This window comes from Balaenoptera acutorostrata, chromosome 10, assembly GCF_949987535.1.
Source record: "Balaenoptera acutorostrata chromosome 10, mBalAcu1.1, whole genome shotgun sequence".
NCBI lineage: Eukaryota > Metazoa > Chordata > Mammalia > Artiodactyla > Balaenopteridae > Balaenoptera > Balaenoptera acutorostrata.
In genome coordinates, this window is record NC_080073.1 from 1,030,804 (window position 1) to 1,054,361 (window position 23,558).

General features: G+C 60.0%; 2 protein-coding genes across 3 annotated transcripts in view; one reads left to right on the plus strand and one right to left on the minus strand.

The window, feature by feature from the left end:
• Positions 1-10,708, minus strand: TPRA1 (transmembrane protein adipocyte associated 1). 2 transcript variants are annotated; one of them, XM_057554498.1, is made up of 12 exons: positions 10,574-10,708; positions 10,000-10,220; positions 5,417-5,546; positions 5,083-5,215; positions 3,795-3,881; positions 3,635-3,707; positions 3,445-3,524; positions 2,884-2,994; positions 2,723-2,783; positions 2,476-2,578; positions 2,308-2,388; positions 1-937 (listed from the first exon to the last, which is right to left on the minus strand). In XM_057554498.1, the coding sequence occupies exons 1-12, from the start codon at positions 10,654-10,656 to the stop codon at positions 694-696; spliced, it is 1,407 nt and encodes a 468-aa protein (XP_057410481.1). In that variant the 5' UTR covers positions 10,657-10,708; the 3' UTR covers positions 1-693. The 2 variants fall into 2 exon arrangements, with proteins under 2 accessions (XP_057410481.1, XP_057410482.1); XM_057554499.1 differs by lacking the exons at positions 10,000-10,220; positions 10,574-10,708 and adding an exon at positions 6,146-6,720 and having other exon boundaries at positions 198-937.
• MCM2 (minichromosome maintenance complex component 2) overlaps positions 10,500-23,558 on the plus strand; it is a 22,052-nt gene continuing 8,993 nt past the window's right edge. The window contains exons 1-10 of the mRNA XM_057554497.1: positions 10,500-10,735; positions 11,116-11,208; positions 13,364-14,153; positions 14,775-15,007; positions 18,552-18,727; positions 18,802-19,062; positions 20,080-20,299; positions 20,418-20,625; positions 22,297-22,431; positions 22,730-22,921. Coding sequence (XP_057410480.1) covers positions 14,148-14,153; positions 14,775-15,007; positions 18,552-18,727; positions 18,802-19,062; positions 20,080-20,299; positions 20,418-20,625; positions 22,297-22,431; positions 22,730-22,921 — 1,431 coding nt within the window. The 5' untranslated portion in view covers positions 10,500-10,735; positions 11,116-11,208; positions 13,364-14,147. The remainder of the gene's footprint in view (positions 10,736-11,115; positions 11,209-13,363; positions 14,154-14,774; positions 15,008-18,551; positions 18,728-18,801; positions 19,063-20,079; positions 20,300-20,417; positions 20,626-22,296; positions 22,432-22,729; positions 22,922-23,558) is intronic.

Here is a 23,558-nt window from a genome sequence, read left to right on the forward strand (position 1 = left end):
CCAGCCACGCTTGCTCTCTGCTAATCCTTACAAACATCCCTGCGAGACAGGCCTTCTTATCCCCATTTCACAGATGGGGAAACAGAAGCTGCACGAGGGGAAGTGCTGCCCGGGATAACAGAGCGTGAGGGGCAGACAGGACAGCGCACAGGACCCACGGTTCTTTCCACGGCCGTCCCCTCCGCTCCGACGGGGCCTCACAGCAGGTACGCCGGGCTCCCCATGCAGAGGGGCGCCGCGGCCCCGGTATCCCCGCACAGTCTTCACGGCAACACGTTCTGCTCCTTTTCCTTTTTATTAGAAAACAGATCCAGAAAATATACACACTTCAGCCCATCCGCCAGAGCGGGCTTTGTGGGGGGCAGGGGGGCGGAGGATGACGAAGATCAGACCAGTCCTGGGGGCGCAGGCTGCAGGGAGGTGCCCTTGGCCAAACTAGCCAGGCCCGGCCCTGAGACATCAAAGTCGGGGCCAAGTCGCCGCACAAGGCGAGGGCAGGTGGGAGGGGGAGGCGGCCCCCAGCTGAAGCAGAGGTGGCCGCAGGCAAGTGGGGGACAGAGGGCGGGACAGGGCCTGCACAGGGCTGCTGCCCACGCACGGGCCTGACCCCCGTCCTCCCCTGCCGGGAGCTCTGCGCTCCCCAGCCGGTCCTCCGCAGGCCCCCAGGCCCTCCCGCCCTCCGGGGCAGCCAGGCTAGGCGTTGATGGCCTTCCAGCGCTCACTGTCTGTGCTGTTGATGCTGCCCGTGTGGCAAGGCATGGAAGCCACATCGTCCAGGTAGGCCATCCCCCCGGCTGAGTCGAACTGCGTGCTGGCGGCCACCGCTGCCTCCAGGCCCTCCCGCCGGGCCACCGCATAGGGCTGGGGCAGGTGCACGTCCGGCTCCTCGGTCTCGTCCACTTGGCATTTGTAGGAGAAGAGGATCTTGGGCTCCGAGCTGGAGGGGAGGAGAGAGGCAGGGGAGCCCCACTGTGGGTCAGCAAAGGCCTCCCTCGCTGGGGCTGGGCAATGAGGCATCAGACATGGCAAGAAACGTGCTGATGGCCCCCTAACACCCACCCTGCGAGGTCCCCTTCCTTGCTTTGATGTTGGAGTCCGCTGGGACACCGGTATTAAAACCGGCCCTCCTGCTGCTGGCGTGTGAGCCTGGCGAGCGCCTGCTTTCTCACCACAAAATGGGTGGAAGGACTTCGACTGGGGAAATGATGGGCCTTAAACAGCACCTGCCCACAGTGCGGGGCAGATGCGGGCCCAGACCCCTGCCCCGCAGCACTCACTACTGCCCACCAGGTGCCCGCCCGTCCTCAGTCCTCTGGGTAACTGTCCAGGGAGAAAGCGTCACTCCCCATTTACAAAAAGGAGCCTGAGGCCAGGGAGATAAATCGTGTGTGAGGTCACGCACATCAGGGCTGGGATCCGATCTAGTCCTTCTCGCTCCAGCGCTGAGGCACCCCTGCAGCCCACCCTCAGACCTGGCAGGTAGGGAAGGGGGGGCTGGGGGCAGAACGCCTGCTTCCACCACGTCTGAGTCACAAGAGTGCCTCACAAGAGTGCACCCCACCCCACACTCAGACACACTGGACTCCCCCCAACACTGCTCCCCACTCCAGTTGCCCCCAGATGGAACACAAGCTCCGTGAGCTCAGGGGTTTGTCTGCTTTGTTCCCTGTTGTGTCTGCGGCTACAGCAGGTGCTGGGGAATGAGCTGATCTATCCTTAAATGAAAAACACAGTGCAGATCAGCAGGCATGGCCTGTCTCTCTCGTGGGAAAAGTGCGTATGTCTTTGTGTGTTGTGTGCATAATGTGTGTGTCTGTATTTATATATATCTATGTGAACCTATGCGTGCCTGTATGGCTGTGGTATATGCATGCATGTGCCTGTGTGTACATGTGTATATATGTATGTGCATATAAATGTATATTTGTGTACATGTTTGTGTGCATATGCAGCTTACACACGTATACATTTGTATACATATGTGTATGTGTATATTTATAGGGGCGCATGCATATGTGTGCGCGCCCGTGTGTGCATGTATATCCGCACGCACATGCGTGTACACACATGCACCCTGTCCGCCTTCTCAAGCTCCGGTCCCAGCCTGAGCTGCCCCCCCAGCCCCGAGCCCAGAGCCTGGGATGCTGCAGTGGCAGCTGCGCATGCGCAAGATGCAGAAGGCGTGATCCCGACGGCGGCCACGCGGGGGCGCCCGCGGCCTGGAAGCTAGGGGCGGCAGAGCCCAGAGCGCGACCTGGAACCCCGCCCCCCAGTCCCCCTCCCTGCAGTCCCCGCTGGAGGACTCACCCGAAGAAGCCCCGCAGGAAGGCCACATAGATGAGGGGCGCGAAGAAGCTGAAGTAGAGGAAGGTGGTGGCATCCACGCAGCTGGGGGGAGGGGCGGGTCAGGGCTGCGGCGGAGCAACCTGGCCGGCCCCCGCCCCCTCCCGGCCGCCCCCCGCCCCGGCCGCTTACCAGAGCCCCTCGATGACATCTGCGCAGAGCAGCGCGCTCCCCAGCCCCTGCAGCAGGTTGAGCAGCGCCAGGATGCCCGCGTACACGTAGAAGCTCCTCCGTGCTGCGGGGGGGACGCGCGTGAGGTCCTGCCCAGATGTCGGGACCGGACCGGCTCCCTGCCTCCCACCCACCCAGAGCTGTCCGCTCCAGGCCACCGCAAGGCCAACAGCCCACCCCGCGCCCAACCCCATCCCCAGGCGCTCACAGGGCAGGGAGATGCGCTCCTTCAGCGGGGTTTTGGGGAGCACGACCACCAGAGAGTAGACCTGCGAAGACATTGGCGCTGACCAGGACGCAGGGAGCTCCTGCCCAGTGCTGAGCCCGCTAGCAGGCTGTGCCCGAGGCTCCGGCCAGCCCCCAACTCACCAGGAAGAAGAAGCAGGAGCTGACCAGCCAGAACTGGCGACCCCCGTGCCCGTAGATGTTGAAGTCCTCAGCCGAGAGGTGGGCATCTGGGTACAGGATCTCCAGCGTGCCCTGCAGCGGCGGGCAGGAGAGGGTCTCAGGGGCTCCTGTACCTGGAACGCCCTGTCCCTGGGCTCCCCACCACACCAAGCCCCGCTCTGCCTGGCGCTCAGTCCCCTGCTCTAGCCAGCTCTCTGGCCACGCCCTGCCCCCCAGCTCCAGCCCTCAGAACAGGCCCGGGGAGGGGCACCCGCGGGTAAAAAAGGGGTCTCTGGATGCACGGGTCTCAGTGGGATCTACAGACTTGCACTCTCCCTACCTGGACTGCTCGTTGAAACGGTAGGTTCAACCTACTGGATCGGAACTGGAGAGGCCCAGAACCTGCCTTGTTAACCAGCCGCCCAAGTGATTCCTTAGCTGCATTTAAAGTTTGAGCCACTGCACACTCAACTCTGACCCAGGGCCCGGAGGCAGTGGATGCCCAGCCCCGCTGACCCCCGGGGCTGCCCTCCCCCACCTCACCTGGGTGACGGAGTAGGCCAGGGCCAGCACCGTGGTGATGGCCAGCACCCGCTTGATGCTCGACTTGCTCTCCAGGTGACCTGGAAGAAATGTGCTGGTCAGTCAGCGGGAGCCAGCCTAGGGAACCACGGTGGGGTAGGCCCCCAGCCAGGGAGGGGCAGGGGAGCCCTGGCCGCAGCAGCAGACGCACCAAAGGCGAGGCCCAGGATGACCACGCTCAGCTCGATGGCCAGCAGGAAGAAGCGGGTCATCTCCCACAGGATCTGGACACAGAGTGGGCAGAGCGTCAGCCTGGGGGCCGCTTGCCCCCTCCCAGTGCCCAGCAGCCCTGCCAGCAGGCCCAGCCCCACCTTATCAGCGACAGTCGCAGCATCTGAGGTGCTGACCGTCATGGACACCACGGCCCGGGCGATGCCCACCAGCGCCACCACGAACACCTGGTGAGCGAGAGAGGGGTTGGGGGGTTGGCGTCGGGGGACAAGAGCTCCGGGAATCGCAGGGCCTGCACCCCACACCCCACGTCTGCAGGAGCCCTCAGTTCCTCAAGAATGAAAGGATTCCACACTCAACGAGCCGCCTGGGTGGGATGCAGGGAGGCCTGGCCCTCCCCTCTGGGCCCTGGTTTCCTGGCTACGCTGACAGCCTGGGAAGGCTTGTTAGGGTGACGTGGTGCAGCCAGCCTGCCGGGTTCTAATCCCAGACCTGCCGCTCGCTGCCTCTGGGACTTGTCTGTGCTGCACCTCATCTACGAAATACAGGGAGACAGCACCCTGGGATCCAGCTGGGACTGTCAGTTTCTCAGTCAATACTACCCCGCCCCACTCCCCCCGCCACCCCGCCGGGCTTCTGTGAGCTTAAGTTCGGTTTTCTGATACATATGAACAAAAGAGCCCAGATTCGTACACTCTGTCCTTTGTGCCTTGAAAACCGTGTCCAATCTCAGGGAGGCTGACACCATTCAGGGCCGCGTGCCCACTGTGTGCCAGGCCCCCACGGGGCTGGAGCTCTGCGCAGTCTCACTGGGTGCTCACGGGAGCACCACAGACTGAAGCAGCTCCACGTCACATCCTGTAGGAGGGCACTGGGGCCCAGAGAGGCCAAGTCGTTGGCCCAAGGTCATTCAGCACAGCTGGGGTTCAGAATGCAGTGGGCTTTTTTCCCCAGCCCAGCATCCATTCCCCTTCCCTCTAGTAACCATTCCCCAGTTTTCTTCCTGGGACCACCACCCTCCTCAGTCCATACGGTCTGGCTGAGCTGACCCCACCGTCCCAGCTCCAAAGTGTCCCTTTCCCTGTTAGTCACAGAGTCTGGCTCAAGGGATGAACAAGGGTTCCAAGGTGGGCCACTCAGAGGGAATTCCAGGTCAACACTGCAGCATCAGAAAAGATATCCTTCTGCTGGAGTTGGCAGGGAGGTTAGCTCAGAGCTGCTCTTGGCTACCTCTGATACCTTATGGGGAGAACTCATCTGCGATGATGCCAGAGGAGAGCAAAGATGCAGAGAGAGAGAGAGAGACAGAGTCCTGATGACATCAGTTAATCCCCTGGATCCAGCCATACCTGAAGCTGGTTTTTCATTACAAAGACAGCTTAAGCCAGTTGGAGTTGGGTTTTCTGTCACCAACTGGAATGAACTCACCAGGATATAGAAGGTGATAAAAATGGGGCTGGAGGTGACTCGAATCTTGGCCCGAGCAAATGGAAGCTTCCAGAGCAGGAAGATGAAGAAGAGCACGTTGGGGACGAGCAGCAAGAGGTCCCAGTACCGGACCCTAGCAGGTGGGTACAGGAGGAGGCAGCTCACTGGTGGGGTTTTGTCTGCAGCCCACCCGTTTCTCTCAAACACACACACACACACACACACACACACACACACACACACACACACCCCACCCCACCCCCACCCCCCCACCCACCCACCCAACCCCGGAAACCCCCTGTCACGCAGCCCGGCAGGACTGTGCCTGCCTCACCTAGAGGTGCCGATGTCCTCGTAGAGCAGCAGCAGGCAGCGGTGCGGCACACTGATGTTGGGCGCCGGGGGCGGGGACCCGCTGGCCCAGATCTCCTCCTCCGGGGTGTCCATCCCGCCAGCAGCCGGCCCTGGGGGGTGAGAGCCACCACGTGAGCAGTGCAGGGGCTGTGCAGCCCTGGGCCTCTGGTGGGGGCCGGCAGGTGGGGGGCAGGTGTGGCGCTCCCTCCTGCCCAGGTCGCAACCCGGCCCCCGACGGGCCAGTCCTCACTGTCAGCTCTGTGTCAGGGACTGGACAGCAGCAGCAGCACGTCGCAGGGAGCACATGGGCCCGGGCAGCGGGACGTGACAGATGCCAGCGTTTAAAACGATGACTGAACAGACTGGGCCCCTGACCTGGCGCCCCCATTTCTGGGCCATTCGCGACAGCCCCAGGCGGGAGCGGCCCAAGTGCCCCCGTCAGCAGAACTGACACGTCAACGGGGCGTCCGCGTGACCGGTGGAACGCCGCCCGGAAATGAGAGTGACTCCTGCCCTGTGGTGACACGGAGGGCCTGGCAGCCGGGCGCTGAGCGGAGCCCGGCCAGCTGTAGGCACGTGGCCTGACCCTACACGGGCACCAGGAGGGGCGCCCTGTGGAGGGCCGAGGGCGCGGGGCCAGCCCTGGAGGCACGACCCGGTGGCGGGCACGCTGGCGTGCTCCAGTGTCGCGGTTCACAGAGCCACGCACCTGTGATCCGAGTGATTCTCCGTATGGGTTACGCTTCAGTAGATTTTAAAAAATGGACAAGATGCATCGTTTATGCTGAGAGCGCAGGTCTCCCGTTCAGCAAGGAGCAGCCTAGGACACTTCCTGCAGGGTTTGCAGCGAAGCAACAGGATCCCGTGCTCGTGCTGCGCTCACGTCCCTGGACAGCAGGCCTGCAGGGCAGCACCCCACGGGCCAAGCTGGGGAACGCGAGCGCTGCTCTGCCGAAAGTGGGGAGATCCTGAAGCGGGAGGGCCGAGACGTAGGGCTCAGAATCCCCATCCTTCTCTCCCACAGGCCACCCACCGGCTCTGGGATGGCGTCCCCACTGGCAGCCTGAGGATACACCAAGGACGGGAGGTATTACAGGGGAGAACGTGTGCCTGACACAGTAGGTCCAAGGAAAGAAGCTGGTTTCCTCCCTGTTCCCGTGCTCTGCACCCTTCCACCGGTGCTGACGTGGCCAAGCACCTGCTATGACCCGGCGGGTCCAGATGCCAGGACACACCTGCCCTCTTGGGGCCTGCATTCTCAGAGCGGAGGCTGACAGCCAGCACAAACACCCGTACTTAAAAAGCAAACTTCTCCTAGAGGTAAGTGCTAAGAAGAACACACAGTCTTGGCCTGTTCAAAGGGCAAAGATCAGGCTGGAAGAGAGAGGAGGAAGGGTAGGGGCCAGGTCAGCCGGGATCACCGGCACCGTGAGCTCACTTCAAATGCAACAGGAGGGTGTAGGAAGGCGGGCGACGCGGCCCCGCTCCCACGTGGAGAGGTTGCTGTGGAGGGGCAGGGAGACCGAGGAGTGCCCGGCCAGGCCGGCGAGGGCAGTGGCTCGACCGGCGGGGGCAGCGGTGGGGAGTGGAGGGATCTGGGATCCCTTTGGGAGGGCTGGCCAGCAAGACCCGCAGACAGATGCACGTTGGGGTGAGGGAAGAGGGCAGGGCAGGCTGAGGCCGAGGCTCTGGCCCGAGCCTCGGGGAGCCCAGCCCAGTGTCCCCATGACACTGCCCCTCTGCCTTGCTAACAAGGGGCCCCGCCGTTGCAGGACCCTCCTTGATGCCCTGCGTTCAGGACAGGGGCCCCTTGCCAGCGCCAGAAGCTGAGCCTCGGGTGCCGTAAGCCAGAGGCTTCGGAGTGGGGGTGGTGTGGTGCAGCGCGGGGCACCTGAGCAGGGCGCAGGGTGCCCATGTGACACAGGGTCGGGGTCAGGGTGCCCACGTGACACAGGGTCGGGCTCCAGGGCTGCCTGATGTCCTGCAGGGACCCCACACGGCAGAGAGAAGCCCGTGGGGATGGATGGGGACAGAAGCAGGAGGGCCGGATAGAGTCGGGGGGGGCGGTCAGAGGGCTTCTGGCCTTGCTTGTCCAGCACCCACTTTCCTATGGGGGCACCTCAGTACCCCAGTCCCCATCCACAGGGTTTAGGTACTGTTGACTCCACCCCTCCACAACTCCAGGGAATGTGCACACTGGAGTCCCACGTGGAAAGAAAGCCAACACAGAGGTGAAAGACTGATGGAAATAGATCCTGGAGATAGCGCCTTGCGGGAGCCCCTGGATCCAGCCACACCTGAAGCTAGATACCCGCACCCCTAGGCCGGACTTTTCAGTTACAAAATCCAACAAATTCCCTTTCCTGTGTAGGCCTGTTTGACTTGGAGTTGGGTAGACCTTGGTTGTGCTTCTGGCTCTGCCAGGTTCTTTCTTCGTGACCTTGGGGGAGTCTTTCTCCTCTCTGGGTGTCACAGGACAATAACACCCCCCCCAACAAGGCTGCTGTAAGGATCAAGCAAGACCAGAGAAGTGAATGTCTACAAAAGGTCACACACAGAAAGGTAACTGCTGCTTTTCTTCCCGGAGGAGGGGCTGGGGGACGTGCAGCGGGGAAGGATCTGGTTCACGGGTCCAAGCGCCACTTGGTATGGAGTCTGAGGTGAGGAAGGAGAGCGTCAGCTAAGCCTCCTCTACCAAGCCCTGCTAGCTCTGTAATAACTGCAGAGAAGGCTCACGGAGCCCTGCCACCCTCCAGGGAGGTACTTCTGTCACCCCCTGCATGGAGCTGGACAGCCCAGACTGTCTGTCTCCAGAGCCCAGGCCCCCAACCGGCAACTTGCCAGGGGCCCCTCCTGGGGCCTTGGTCTCTCCACCTGCAGCCGGGTTTGATCCAGAGTGGAGTGTTGGTAACAAGCAGATTCGGGTCAGGCAGGTCTGGGGGCTGAGAGTCTGCATCTCTAACACCCTCCCAGCTGGCACTGCTGCTCTGTTGGCCCCAGAACCACACTTGAGCCACACCAGAATTGCCACTATGTGTCAAAGCTCACAAAATAACTGAAGCCATGATAAAAATGACAATGCGCCCTTCCCTGCCTGTGTGCAGTTGAGGCTTTCCACGGGGTCACCTGCTGAGCCACCACACCAGCCTCCAAGAGAGGTGACTCCTAATATCCCATCACACAAAGGGGAAAGAGGCTGAGAGGGGTCAGCCTGTGGCCTGTATTCCCCTCTCCCCACCACAAGTGAGCTCCTGGCCTTGCTGGCAGAAGCCCAGGTAGTGGCAAAGTAAGGGGTGTGCAGGCTCAGGAAAGAGGGGATGGTGGGAAGGCTGGCTGAGGGCAGGGGAGGGAGGGGTGAAGCCAGACCGGAAGGATGGGGAAGGGAATTCTCAGAGGGGGAGTTCCTGGGATGCCAAGTGCTCTGGGGCAACCCCTGGCCTCTCAGGACCGGGGAATCTGGGACGTTTCTTCCACCTGGGAAGGACTCTCCTGACCTCATTAACATTCCAGAGGCCTCTTCCCACCCACCTCCCTCCCTCCCTCTGTGGGCAGGATGCCAACTGGCTAGGGTCCTGCGAGCTGGACCTGCTGTGAGACCCTGGACCAGAAGGACCTTACCCTCTGTGGGCCTCCGCTTTCCCATCTCTCATCTGTGCAGTGGGACTGACCACCCAGAGCTACTGGATGGGAAACCCTGGGGCAAACAAAACCCTGAGCAGAGAGGCTGCTGCTTAAACGCCCCTCAGGGCTTCCGAACCGAGCTGGTTGATGAGCCTTAAAACCCTGGAACCGAAACAGGGTGAGGAAGACTCCACAGGACAGAGGCCAACCCCCTAATCCTTCAGCCTTGGGGAGGGGGGAGGTGGACACTGCCAGGAGCCCCCAGGAGGAAGGACAGCCCTGGGCCTTCAAGGTCCAACCTGGCCTCACCCCTGCCAACTGCCGTGATGATTCCCTTCCACTCTACAGCCTGTCTTTCAGCCTGTTCTCCAAGCTGCTGTGCTGTTCCTACCTCAGGGCCCCTGTGCGTGCTCTTTCCCAGCTGCGGCTCACCATTCGGGCCACCTCCTCTGAGGAGCCCTCCCTGACTACCTCTGTTTGTCTGAAGCGGCCCTCGCTGTGTGTTTGTGGGTTATCCAGCCCAGGCATCTCATGACCCAGCCCCCCCAGGACAACAAACGTTGTGAGTGAACAGATGAATATCCAGCAGAGTGCGGCCCAGCCCTTCTGGGGAGTGGGAGGACCGTCTGGGAGGCCCTCGGCCCCGACCCTACTGCAGCGTGAGGGCAGGTCACTCCTCGCTCCCTGTCCAGTGGACCCCCGACTTCTCGGGCCCGGGGAGCCGGAGGTGGGACTCGGCCACTCGCAGGGACGTCTTCCCGCACAACCTGGATCGCAGGGTCCGCAAGCCCGGCCTCCCCGGGGACCCAGGACGCCGGCCCTCTGCGCCCCCAGCCTGCCTCTGGGCGGGAGGGTCGCTCCCGGCGGCAGGAGCGGCAGGCGGGACGGGGGCCGCCGGGATCGGTTCCCGCAGCTGGGGCAGGAGTGGGGTCCCCTCCTTACCTGAGGCCCCGGCCGCCCATCCGCCGCCGGCCGCGGACCCCGCAAGGCCGCGGGACTCGGCCTCCGGCGCTCGGGCCGGGGAGTGTCGCACAAGAGGCGCGGGCGGCCGGCTCCCGCAGACTGGGCGAGCGGGTAGGGAGACGCCGTCGGGCCCGACACCGCGCGGCCCTCCCGACAGCAGTGACCCGGAAGGCTGGCGCGTCCTTTTCGTTCCGCCGAAACTGCAAAACAGCCACCGTCCCTACTTGCGGCACGCAGGCCCGCCCCCAGTCCGCAGCAGCCTATAGGAATGGGGTTACGCAGAAAAGAGGGCGCACGTAGCGGGAGGAGCCAATCAGATCCCTAGGGGGCGGGGCGGCCCGCCAACCTCTTAAAGAGACAGCGCACGATCCTCTCGGCCGCAAGGGGCCTTGTCTTCAGCTGTCCGCGACCTGCGCGTCCCCCCCACCCCTCGCCCGCGACCTTTCTCCCGCCAGCGGCAGCCGGGCGTCCGGGGAGGAGCCTCCGCCGCCGGCCTGAGGACCTCTGGTCCCGGGGGACAAGCCCCGCCCGGACCGGCGCGTCCCCCGCGCACCTGCCCTCGCGGCCGTGGCCGACGCAGTGCTGCGCACCCTCCGCCTCACGGCAGCTCTTCAGAACAGCTGTAATTAGTCGCATTTCAGGAGAACCTGAGGCTGAGACGTTAAGTGCTTGACCGAAGCGACAGGACCAGGAAATGACAAAGCCCAGAACTGGGGTTTGATCCGCCTCCTCTCACCTCTAACTACAGGCAGCCTCCTCCGGGAAGCCTTCCCGGATTGACCTCCTGCGTCTCTGCTGTGTTCACTTCTCTTTCCCCTCCCCCGGGTTCCGCCATGTCAGGCCCCTCCTGCTTCTGCGTCCTTATCCCTCCCAACATATCCCTCCCACCCGCTCCTCACTGGGTGCTCAAGCCACACTGGTCTCTGTTTCTGTTTCTTGGCTATACCAAGCTTGTTCCTGCCTGTGGGTCTGCACCTGTCGTCCCCACCCGCCCCCCGGCCTGGCTCCTGTCACATGACCCCCCTCCTGCTTGACACCCTAGCCAAAGTAGCTGTCCAGTCTCTGTCACACAAAGCCCCTTTATTTCATTCCCAGCGTTACCAAAACTGGGTTCGTCTGTTGGTGGACGTCGAGCGGAAAGACACAACCAAGGCAAAGAGCAGGAGAAGGAAGAACTGATCACTTGCAGTAAGTAAGGAGAACATAGGGGACTTTTTCCAAATTCGTGCTTCCCTGAACAACAAAATTGGGGACGTTTTAAGCTAAGGGTACATGCGTATTCGTCAAGGGGCTTGGGCAGTCCAGGCTTTAGTTAATTGAAGTCATGAGGCTCAGAGAAGGTCACCATCATCCTCCCTTAGGGTCCAGTTGATCTGATGGTTGAGCTCTTCAGGATAATCTTTGCCATTGAATCAGAACAGGGAATCTTTACAACTGATACGCTGTCTAGCATTGTTACTTCTCTTACCTGATAACCGTTTGTTTCTGCATTCTTTTGTTCCTTTAAGATCATTAATTACTGAGACCTGTTTAAGGGTAAGCACTGTGGCCAGGCTTCCATCCCAACCAAGCCAAAAATGGCTTCTCTTATGTCAAGAAAGCCATTCCTGGTTCTCTTTCTCCGGGAACCACCTGCCCCATCTGCTTACACAGCAGCACAGTCTCACTAACGGGTTCACATTCATTTAGTCACTTCCTAGTTCAGCGTCAGCCTCCCACAACTAGAACGTCAGTGTCGTGAGGACAGAGCCATGCTTATCACTTTCCCTGAACGTGCAGAGGCTGACTCAGGGCCTGGTGAACGTCGTAGGCACCCACTGATCACAGTAGCCCCAAGATACACACCCCGTGACACCACACTTGTTTCACAGCTGGGCTGGAATGAGACTGGGCCCCAGTCTTTGCCTCGCTCCTGTTCTGAACAAGGGGAAGGTGAGGAAGCCGCTGTCTTGTGACCATCTGGGACCCAGTTTATCTGGAACTTGGTCAGCGTGCAGTTTCTGTATCAGCCAAGAGAGGCTGAGCTCCATGAGGCACCTGTCTTCCTGAGTGGACAGCTTCAAGAGTTTCTGCCGGGAAGTTACATGCATTCCCCCTGCACACCTTTAATCGGCAAAGCAAGTCATAGGCCACTTCTGACCTCCAGGGGCAGGAAACTTCCCTTCCACCCTGTGCCAGGAAGGAGAAGAAATGGAGAATTGGTGACTAAGCCAAATGACCCCCCCCATCTTTGTTTTTTTGAGACAGTATAGATACTTTGGAGCGGGCGTGGGAGGAGGGGGGAGTTTGCTCTCACTACCGCCATGCGCAATTCTGCATTTTGTACTCTGAGTTTTGGGCCCCACGCATAGGTTTCAGTGGGATTTCATTTGTGGAGTAATGAGGGTATCTATCTCCCCTCCCTCCAGGGCAGAGGGGTGCTGACTCACTGCAGTGCCCCCTGCACACCAGACAGAGCATGGCAGCAGCGAGCTTCCCTGAATAGTAGTTCAGTAGATAAAGATCTGACTCTCAGGTTCCATCCCTCCGCCTGCACCAGGCTCAGGGTGGTGATCCTCCCGAGGCATGGCTGACAGGAGGAGATGCTGCTGCAGAACCGGGCTCCCTAAATAATAGACACAAGTGCTTGGCTCAGCAGCAGGACCACGAGGCAGAGGCACCCAGCAAGCCCTGCCCAGGCCCAGGCCCAGGCCCAGGCCCACGGACACTGAGACAACATGGCAGCTGTTTTAAGCTGATAGATTCCTTCCCTGTCTTCCTCCCGCGCCCCCATCTCAAGAGGTGGCGCTGTCACCCACCCAAGCCAGAATCCTGCTGCCATCCTGGGTGCCTCCCTTTTGTTGTCCCCAGTCCCCAGGACCGAGAGACTCCATCTCCTGAATACGTCTTGGATATTTCCCCTCCTCATCATCGCTCCCGCCCCTGCACGGGGCCCCATCCCGAGATGCTTGTTCACCGCACAAAAGTGCCAGGGCAAGCAAGAGCTGCCCTGCTCGCCTGCCCTAGCCCAGGCTGCCAATACCTGGACGAAGAATCACCGCACACTCGTCCCTCTGTATCCTTGGGAGATTGGTTTCAGGCTACCTGCAGATACCAAAATTCCAGGATGCTAAAGTCTCATATAAAATGGTGCAGCATTTGCACATAACCTAGGTACATTCTCCTGTATACTTCGTCATTTCTAGATTACTTACAATACCTAATACAATGTGAATGCTATGCAAATAGGTGTAAATGCTGTGTAAATGGTTAGCGGGCCTACAGCAAAATCAAGCTTTGATTTTTGGAACTTTCTGGAATTAAAAAACTTTTTTTCTAACCACCCTGTTGGTTGAATCCGCAGATTTGGAACCAACAGTAACTGCTTCCAACCTGCCTCAATCTACGTCCACCCCTGGCAGCCTGAGGGATTCTCCTAAAACCCACGTAGCTCTCCACTGCCCTCAGGCCAGCTCAGTAGAAAGACTTGGTGATCTTTTGTGACCTGGGCTATCCAGCCTCAATTCTTGTCCCTTCCTGAACATCACAAGCGGTTTAACTGGAACTAGGAAAGTGCTTGCAGATGCCCACCGTGCCCTGCTCTCCACATCTCTGCGCACGAGGCTCTTGGTACCTGGAACACCCCCTGCGTCTCGGCTCCCTCGGGAGGGTAACCCCCACTAGAACGTCACAGCTGGCCTCCTACCATCCCCCCCGCCTTTCGGCGCTTGAAGGATGCAGCCTGAGCTTTTGGAGGAGTTGACATCACACAGTAAGAAGACGTCAGAAAACAAGGCTCTGAGCCTCAGTTGCCTTGTCTGTAAACCGGCCACAGAGTGACCGCGGTCACGCAGCTGGCAGGTGGGGCTGGTCCTCACCGCCCCTAGCCGGCCACAGCACCAGCTCCTGCACCTCTGCTGGCCCCGCAGCACAGAGCACGGGCTGGGCGGGGTCTCGGGCGGCGTGGGCGGGGCCGCACCCTCGGGCCCGTCCCCGAGCGCCGGCGTGACGAAAATGGACGCCGACGTCATGACGTCGTGCTCCCTCAGACGCTTCCCGGGCACGGGCGGTCACGTGGGCCGCTTTTCGCGCGAAAACTGGCTGTTGCTGGCGGAGCGGAGAGGAGCATCGAGTAGCACCGAGTAGCGATGGCGGTGAGCGCGGCGGAGCCTGCGCGTCTGCCGTGCGGGGCGCGGACGGTGGGGGGGCGGGCGCGGAGCCGATTCCCCTGCTCCAGTCGGGCGGGTCTGCGAGGCCGGCGGGCCCCACTCCGGCAGCCCGGGGCCCCGGCCCGGTCCGCGCGCTCGGGCCCTCCTTATCGTGCTGCTTTCGTCCGCAGCCTCGTCAGCTGCCTGCCCCTCCACCAACCTGGGTGTCCGACCCCTTAGGTTGTGGCCGCTCTCGTGTCCCGTCTCCCCTGGCAGCTCCTGGTGCACCGGGGGCCCAGAAGGGCGGGAACGCGTGCTGGGGGGAGGAGTAGGCGGTAAACAGGCAAACCAGCTAACCAGGTAGCCGCAGTGGGTTGTCCTGGAGAAAACGGGGTCGGGCGAGTCACGGAGTGTGTGAGGAATGAGCCGGCCCGGGCGTGGAGAAGCCTTAGGCTCAGGGAGCGTTCCAGGCAGAGGGAACAGCAGGTGCAAAGTGTGCAGGCTGGGAGGGGTTTGCATCGTGGGAGGACAGGGTCAGCCGTGAGGAGGGAGACCCTATGGGTGGGGGCGCCACCGTACAGGAAGCTGAGTCGGCCCTCACCCCTTCCAATCCATCTCCTCTTGCAGGAATCATCCGAGTCCTTCACGGTGGCGTCCAGCCCGGCCCCGAGGCGGAGAAGTAACGATCCTCTCACCTCCAGCCCTGGGCGGAGCTCCCGGCGCACGGATGCCCTGACCTCCAGCCCCGGCCGCGACCTTCCTCCCTTTGAGGATGAGTCGGAGGGGCTGCTCGGCACAGAGGGGCCCCTGGAGGAGGAGGAGGAGGATGGAGAGGAGCTTTTCGGAGATGGCATGGAGAGGTACAGCGTTCAAGGCCCTGCTCTCAGCAGCTCTGCTGGGGGGCCGTTGTGTGTCCCGGGGAAGCAGATAAATCGGCGCCTGCTTGCCTTTGAGCACGTCTTGGTCCAGGGTCTGGGGGCAGACAGGTTCTTGGAGCCACAGAATACGTCCGTGGAACTCGCCGCGTCTACGTGAGAGTAGACCCGCAGGCCTTGGTAAGCCCCAGCTCCCTGAGATGTGCTCCCCAGGGGACGCAGGGCGGCTCTAATCCGGGGCCACGTCAGGGACCCCAGCTGGGAAGGACAGGAAGCAGGCAGCCAAGAGTTTCTCTGCAACTTCAGAGAAACTGTGTGCGGGGGCTGATTAATCAAGATTTCGATTTAATTCAGCCAGCAGTTACTGTGCCTTGTCTGTAGCAGACCTTGTGTTCACACTTATGGATAAATGTACGAAAGTAGTAAAGGTTATGGAGGCTTATTGCTACGATGGTGGAGTAAAGCTCTGTGACTGAGCAAGGGTAGATTCCACTGGTGTCTCTCACCCTGTGTTAACAACCAGGATTTGGCCTATACATTAGCACGAGAATTACCTGAATGCCCGGGAGGCTCGCGGAGATTCTGCTTTGGGGCTCTCTTCACGCTGACGCGGGGGCTTCACACCTGGTGTGTGTGAGAGTGCTGTTCAGGCCACCCCACAGTCCCCGGGGAGGGCCCTTTGGGAGCATCCCGGGCACTCTGGACCGTTTGGATCCTCGCTTTAAGCTCCATCACTCCAGCTCATGAGCCTGGCTGTGCAGCACAGGCCAGACAGACTCCGGATGGATGAGGAGTCTGGACAGATCGGCCCTGAGCAGCTTCCCTGCTGTGCTCTGTGAGGTTGTGCAGGCAGGACACCCCTCCCCGGCCGGCCCCCCACCTCCATCCACCCCCTCTGCTTCTTCTGCCCTTCCCTTGCAAGGACCCCTGGATAGAGGTATCTGAGGACTAGATGGGCCCAGTTAGGTTTTGGTTTTATGGCTTGTTTAAAAAACCACCTTACCGAGCTATAATTTTTATAATAAAAGATTTGTCTCTTATAAGAATACAATTTAATGCGTCTTGGTAAATTTCCTGGGTTGTGCACCCATCACCACAATCCAGTTTTTTCCATCATCCCAGTAAGATCCCTTGTGCCTGTTTATATTTAATCCCCATTTCCTTCCCCACCCGTAGGTAACCAATAATCTACTTTCTGTTTCTTTGGATTTGCTAGTGCTGGCTACTTCGTACAAGTGGAGTCTGTAATACACGTGTCCTTGTGTGCAGGCTTGTTTGGCTTACTGTGGTTTTCAGGGTCCATCCTCGTTGGAGCACACGTCAGCACATCATTCCTTTTCATGGCTGAGTAGTATTCCATTGTATGGACAGACTGCATTTTGTTTACCCGTTCATCAGTTGGTAGACATTTGGGTGCTTTGCGTTATTTAGCAATTATAAATAGTGCTGCTAGGAGTTTTTTATGTGAATGTGTTTTTAAGTTCTCTTGGAATGGAATTCCAGTTCCTAGGAATGGAATTGTTGGGTCATGTGATAACTCTATGTTAATTTTTTGAGGAACTGCCAAACTTCTCCAAAGCAGTTGCACCATTTTACATTCCCATAAGTGGCGTATGTCGCTAGAGTTCTCCACATTCTCACCAACACCTGTTATTTTCTGGTTTTTGACAATAGACACCCTGATGGGCGTGAGGCAGTATCTCACTGTGGTTCTGATTTGCATTTCTCTGATGACTAGCGATGTTGAGCAGCTCTTCGTGTGCTTGTTGGCCATTTGAGTATCTTTGGAAAATTTGTCTTCAGATTCTTTGCCCGTTTTTTATCAATAATTTGTTTCCCTGACTTTTTATCATTGAGTTGTAAGAGTTTTTAAAAACTCATTCTGGATGCAAGGCTTTTGTCAGACATGTGATTTGCAAATGTTTTCTCCTCAGTCTGTGGCTTGTCTTTTTAATTTTTTTAAAATGGTGTGTTTTGAGGTGTACGGTTTTAAAATTTTGCTAAAGTCTAATTTATCAAATTCTTTTAAATTGACCAATTAGAATTTCACTGAGGGCATCTCACATGACTTGAAATTCTTTTTTTTTATTTTTTTTAATTTTTATTTATTTATTTTTGGCTGTGTTGGGTCTTCGTTGCTGTGTGCAGGCTTACTCTAGTTGCGGCAAGCAGGGGCTACTCTTCATTGCGGTGTGCGGGCGTCTCATTGCGGTGGCTTCTCTTGTTGCGGAGCACGGGCTCTAGGTGCGTGGGCTCAGTAGTTGTGACACGCGGCGTCAGTAGTTGTGACACGCGGGCTCAGTAGTTGTGGTGCATGGGCTTAGTTGCTCCGTGGCATGTGGGATCTTCCCAGACCAGGGCTTGAACCCGTGTCCCCTGCATTGGCAGGCAGATTCTTAACCACTGCGCCACCAGGGAAGCCCATGACTTGAAATTCTTAACGAGTCAGACAGATAACCTTTTCCTGGAGAACACTCAAGAATTTGGAAGCGATCAGTCCAGAAACATACCTGGCTCTGGGTTCTGTTTCTGGCGTCAGTAGTGCGGGATTATCTGAGAGTGTTCTTTGACAGAGTCTATTGCCAAAAAAAAAAAAAAAAAAAAGTTGTTCCCCAAATCACCACGTCCCCTGAGAAAGGGAGAATTCAAGAGGACCGTCGTGGGGCCAGTGTGGTATTGGAAGCAGCTGGCCACCTGCTATTGGACTTACCTTGACACCCAGCTCTGTTGAGTGACCTTTGGCAGAAATCCCATCACCCCCACCCCGCCCCCTGTCCTCGGTTTCCTCATCTTTCTGCTGGAGGGTGATGTGTGCTTCCCCAAATCGCGGGGAGGGGAGCTATGTTTGCCCTGGTGGGGGTCCTTGTTGAGGCATCAGTCCTTCAAATATCCGACAGGCGGTCACGTGGAAGGTCTCGCTGTGGCTGGGAGGACCGAGCCACGGATGTGTTTGGGAGAGGCTGGTTGGACTGATGTGTGTGGGCCTCCTGGGGTCCGGGGTTCGAGGCGGGGCTGCCAGAAACAAGTGCAGGAGGGTTCCTGCCCATGGGGAGCTGCGTTGGCTCTCTGAAGGCCCTTCCAGCTGAAGGTTTTGTGGGTCCTCCGATTCCTCTTTCCTGCTGGTGCTCAGAGCTCCCCTTTTTTACTGTGGAAAAACGCACATGACATAAGATTCCCGTCTCGGCCATCTTTGTGAGTTCAGTGGCGTCACGTCATTCACGTTGTCGTACGACCATCAACACCTTCTCCAGGACTTTCTTCCCCAAACCCAGTCACGCAGGATTTCTGTCTTGTGACTGGCTTGTCTCACTGAGCACAGTGTCCTCAGAGTTTGCCCGTGTTGCAGCAGGTGTCAGAAGATCCGTCCTTTTGAAGACGGTGTCCTTTTCCGTGTGGGATCCATGGGGGAGCCTTTCGGAGCCTCTCCAGGTGCCCTGGCCGGGGCTCCGGAGCCCTCGGGAGCCCAGTTCCTGGTGGGGTTTTGTTTTGGGGTCTGGGTGCTAACAGGGTCCATTTGGGGGCCTTGCAGGGACTACCGCCCCATCCCGGAGATAGATGTCTACGAGCCCGAGGGGCTGGCCCCGGACGACGAGGATGTGGAGGAGCTGACCGCCAGCCAGAGGGCGGCGGCCGAGCGGGTCATGCGGCAGCGAGAGCGGGAGGCCGGCCGGGGCCTGGGCCGCATGCGCCGCGGGCTCCTGTACGGTGCGTTCTCGGGGAGCCCCGGGGAGGGGGAGGCGGTGCGGGGAGCCGGCCCTGAACGCGCCCCCGGCCCCCAGACAGCGACGAGGAGGAGGAGGATCGCCCCAGCCGGAAGCGGCGGCAGGTGGAGCGGGCCACGGAGGACGGTGAGGAGGACGAGGAGATGATTGAGAGCATCGAGAACCTGGAGGACCTGAAGGGCCACTCGGTGCGCGAGTGGGTGAGCATGGCCGGCCCGCGGCTGGAGATCCACCACCGCTTCAAGAACTTCCTGCGCACCCACGTGGATGGCCGCGGCCACAACGTCTTCAAGGAGCGCATCAGCGACATGTGCAAAGGTGCGCCTGCCCCGTGCCCGCGGGAGGTCGCCCGCCCTGGCCTTGTGGCGGCAGGTTTGACAGACGGATGTGCAGGACACGTGGGGCGTCTGTCCTGGAGCTGGCCAGGGCCTGAGCCGGGGGTGCCCGTCTTTCAGACAAAGTGTCAAGGGTCCAGCCCACTGTCCAGGGACTACGTCTGAACCACAGAAGTCGTTTTTTTGCTTTGTTTTGTTTTAACTTAATTAATTAATTTTTTTTTGGCTGCGTTGGGTCTTTGTTGCTGCGCGCGGCCTTTCTCTAGTTGCGGCGAGGGGGGCTACTCTTCTTTGCAGTGCGAGGGCTGCTCATTGCGGTGGCTTCTCTTGTTGCGGAGCACGGGCTCTAGGCTCGCGGGCTTCAGTAGTTGTGGCACGCGGGCTCAGTAGTTGTGGCTCGTGGGCTCTAGAGCACAGGCTCAGTAGTTGTGGCACACGGGCTTAGTTGCTCCGCAGCATGTGGGATCTTCCCGGACCAGGGCTCGAAGCCATGGCCCCTGCATTGGCAGGCGGATTCTCAACCACTGCGCCACCAGGGAAGCCCCAGAAGTCGTTTTTGATGGACTTACAATTGGGCAGACTTTATGTAAAAGTCTGGATTACTGCTTTGATCAGAGTGTAGCAGCACTTGAGGAGGCATGTGGCTCCTGGTCCCCCACCGTCCCCTCCCCTCCCTTTTGTCTCATATCTGACACGTTTCTTCGCGGGTTTCCTCCTGGCCTTGTAGGCACTCTGAGTTTTGCGGCAGGCGGACCCCATGTGTTACTCCACTCTATCCCCCCCCAGGGACTTAGGTCCCATTTCATAGGTTCAGAGCTTGAGACCTAGGATCCGTCCCTTCTCTGGGTCCCGTCGCTAACACTGAGCGGACTTGGAAGCGAGGCTGGGCCTCCAGCTCCGAGTCAAGGGCTCGGCGGGCTGGCCTGCCCCGCTCGCAGTGAGACGGGCCTGCCCCAGCCTGCTCCGCGCCCAGCCTCTCTTCCCACCCCGCCCACCTCAGAGAACCGCGAGAGCCTGGTGGTGAACTACGAGGACCTGGCCGCCAGGGAGCACGTCCTGGCCTACTTCCTGCCCGAGGCGCCGGCGGAGCTGCTGCAGATCTTCGGCGAGGCTGCCCTGGAGGTGGTGCTGGCCATGTACCCCAAGTACGACCGCATCGCCAGCCGCGTCCACGTGCGCATCTCCCACCTGCCCCTGGTGGAGGAGCTGCGCTCGCTCAGGTGAGCCGGCGGGGGCTCGGGCACCCGTGGGGGGTGGCGGGTGGCCGCGGCCAGAGAAAGCCCGTCCCGTGGGTCCGGCCCCCGCCCTCTGGGCTCTGACGGCGCCTCGTCTCCACAGGCAGCTGCACCTGAACCAGCTGATACGCACCAGCGGCGTGGTGACTAGCTGCACGGGCGTCCTGCCGCAGCTCAGCATGGTCAAGTACAACTGCAACAAGTGTGGCTTCGTGCTGGGGCCTTTCTGCCAGTCCCAGAACCAGGAGGTGAAGCCGGGCTCCTGCCCTGAGTGCCAGTCAGCCGGCCCCTTCGAGGTCAACATGGAGGAGGTGAGCGCGAGGCTGGTACCGCAGCCGCGGGAGCCAAGATGCAAGTGCGTGTTGGCCACGCCCTGGGGCAGGCAGGCCCGTGTGGTCAGCCCACATGGTGTTCTCAAGAATTCAAGCCAGTATGTACAAATCAGACTCTTTCATTTAAAGCATCAACGTTCGTGGCTTCTTTTTTTTTTAGCGGGAAGATCTGGTGAAGCTGGGCCCGCGTCCCCCCTGGCCGCCCCTCAGCAGGGCACCTGCTTTCCAGTCCAGACCCCCTGGTACCTGCCTCTCTGGCCTTGCGCTGGGGACCCCTGATTTGTAACTGTCTGAGACACTGCCGTGCCGTCTTTGGGAGGCCCTGCTGGAAGGCTCTGGGCCTTAAGACCTCGGGCACATAACACCGCCTTTGAACGTGAACCACTCCCAGTGTAAAGTGTGGCGGGGTCATCACGATCCCTGCGGTAGAGCCCAGACCCCCCTCTACTGCTTTGCTGCCGTGAGTGATGGGCTAACCCCTCACTGCGCTACGATTCTGAGAAGCGCCCCAACTGGAGCCGCCTTGCCAGGAAAAGCCTGGCAGCCCGCAGGCAAAGACTGACCTGTTTCAAAGTTCAAGTGCGCCTTGCCTTGGGGAGCGACAGCTGCAGGGCTGGGCTCCAGCTGAGCCCGTGCCTTTACCCAGAGTCCCCCCGCCCCCCGCATCTAGCTGGTCCCCCTCCCCTTTACCGGTTCCCCCTTTACAGACGTTTCTTGAGAAGCTTCTTGCACGAGAGCAGAGTTGCAGGCTCTGCTTGCAGGGCACCTGGAACAGCAACTAGTAGTGGAATGATAATTACGCTGACGTTTCTGGAGCACTTGGTAGCTGCCAAGTGGTGGGGGGTATCTTCATCACGCCTTGTAAGGCAGGTGCTGTTACTGGCCCTGTTTGGCCACTGAAGTTTCTGGAGCACTTGGTAGCTGCCAAGTGGTGGGGGGTGTCTTCATCACGCCTTGTAAGGCAGGTGCTGTTATTGGCCCTATTTGGCCACTGAGGTAACAGGCTGAGGTCACCCAGCCAGGAAGTGGCCCAAAGGATTAGAACGCAAGCATTTTGATGCAGAGCGTCTGCTTACAAACCACCTTTTCCTGTGGCTCTTTTCTAGACAGTAGGTGAGATGGTGGATGTTAGATGGCATGCACGGTGCTGCCTTGTGACCTTGACCGTAAGCGCACACTTGGTGTAACTCGTTCCGTGGGCGTTGGTTTGAGGGCTTTTCACGTGTGACGTGATCTCCTCCTCCCTGTGTGGCTGTGGTTGCAGTGTTCGTACCCCAATTCTCCGGGGCAGGCACGGAGCAGGGGAGGCCTCGCCAGGGCCACAGAGGAGCCTGCCTCCAGTGTCCCCGTGCACTGGGCTCAGCTGTAGGGCCTGTCGCAGGGGTCTGGCTTCTGGCAGGAGGGAGGTGTCTGGGGCAGGGGGGGGGGTGGCAGGAGCGGGGACAGTGCACTGTGGCGCTGGTCACAGTGGCTCGCCCCCCTGCCATCTTTGGTTCTGCATATCCTAGTCAGTGGTGGGAATAATAACGCTGCTCTCCTTGCCCCAGGGCACCGGTCCAGTTCAGGTGACAAAGAATCGGTGCTTGGACAACAGCCCAGGCTTCGCTGGCTAGGGACGGGCCCCTTTGACCATCTGTTTGTCCCACACAGACTATCTACCAGAACTACCAGCGCATCCGAATTCAGGAGAGTCCTGGCAAAGTGGCGGCCGGCCGGCTGCCGCGCTCCAAGGACGCCATCCTCCTCGCGGACCTGGTGGACAGCTGCAAGCCGGGAGACGAGATAGTGAGTGGCCGGGGGGCCGAGGAAGGTGGTGTGAGCGCTGTGGCGGGGGACGGGTGGCGGTAGCCCGGGGAGCGGGTCGAGGTCAGCTCTCCCGTCTCTAGCACTGAGCTTCTCCTTGGGGTGGACGGCCAGCTGGGTACTGGGTTCGGGAGCCGCGTGCTGCGGTTGTGCTGAGTCACTGCTCTCCCGTCGGTGGCCCGGGGACCCGGAGGAGGGGCCGGGTGAAGCCAGTGAGGAGGCGGGCCCGGCCCGTGCTTCTGGCCCCGGGGTGGCCCTCCTGACCACTCGGTCCCCCCAGGAGCTGACCGGCATCTACCACAACAACTACGATGGGGCCCTCAACACCGCCAACGGCTTTCCCGTCTTCGCCACTGTCATCCTGGCCAACCACGTGGCCAAGAAGGACAACAAGGTGGCCGTGGGCGAGCTGACTGACGAGGACGTGAAGATGATCACCAGCCTCTCCAAGGACCAGCAGATTGGGGAGAAGGCAGGTGGAAGGCGGGCGGGCGGGACTGCTGCAGAGTTGGGGTGCCCGGGGCTCGCCGTCTGGCCCACCCTGCAGCCTCCGTCTTGGCGCCCGGGTCTTGGAAGCTGGTCCCTTCGTTGGATTCCCTGCGTCTGCTCAGTCCGCTTGCCTTGGCGGGGGCTGTGCTCCAGGGGAAGAGCGTCCGCAGCCTCCCTGAGCCTGTGTCCTGCCTGCGAGGACAGGGGTGAGGTCAGGGTTCCTCAGGTTGTGCCGGGCTCAGGCTGGAAGGGAAACCGGGGGGGCAGTAGGAAAAGCTTGTCTCGTAGGGCGTCCCCTGGCATCAGACCCCCTGCTCCCAGTCGTTTCTCCAGGAACAGCGCTACCCTAGCACGGGGGTTTGCTTTTCCCTTTAACTATAGGCTTTTTGCTGAGGTTGGGGAGACGGGGGTTTTCGTTGCAGGATTACAAATACAGGCGACCCCTGGACAGTGCAGGGGTGAGGGGCACCCACCCCGACTCTGTTGAAAGTCCACGTGTAAGTGGACCCGCGCAGATCAAGCCCGGGTTGTTCCAAGCTCAGTTGTAGGACGTTAAGTTCCTATTGATAGAAGTTCTGCTGCACGGCCCTCGGGCTCCTGGGTCGCCGGGTGGCCCCTCA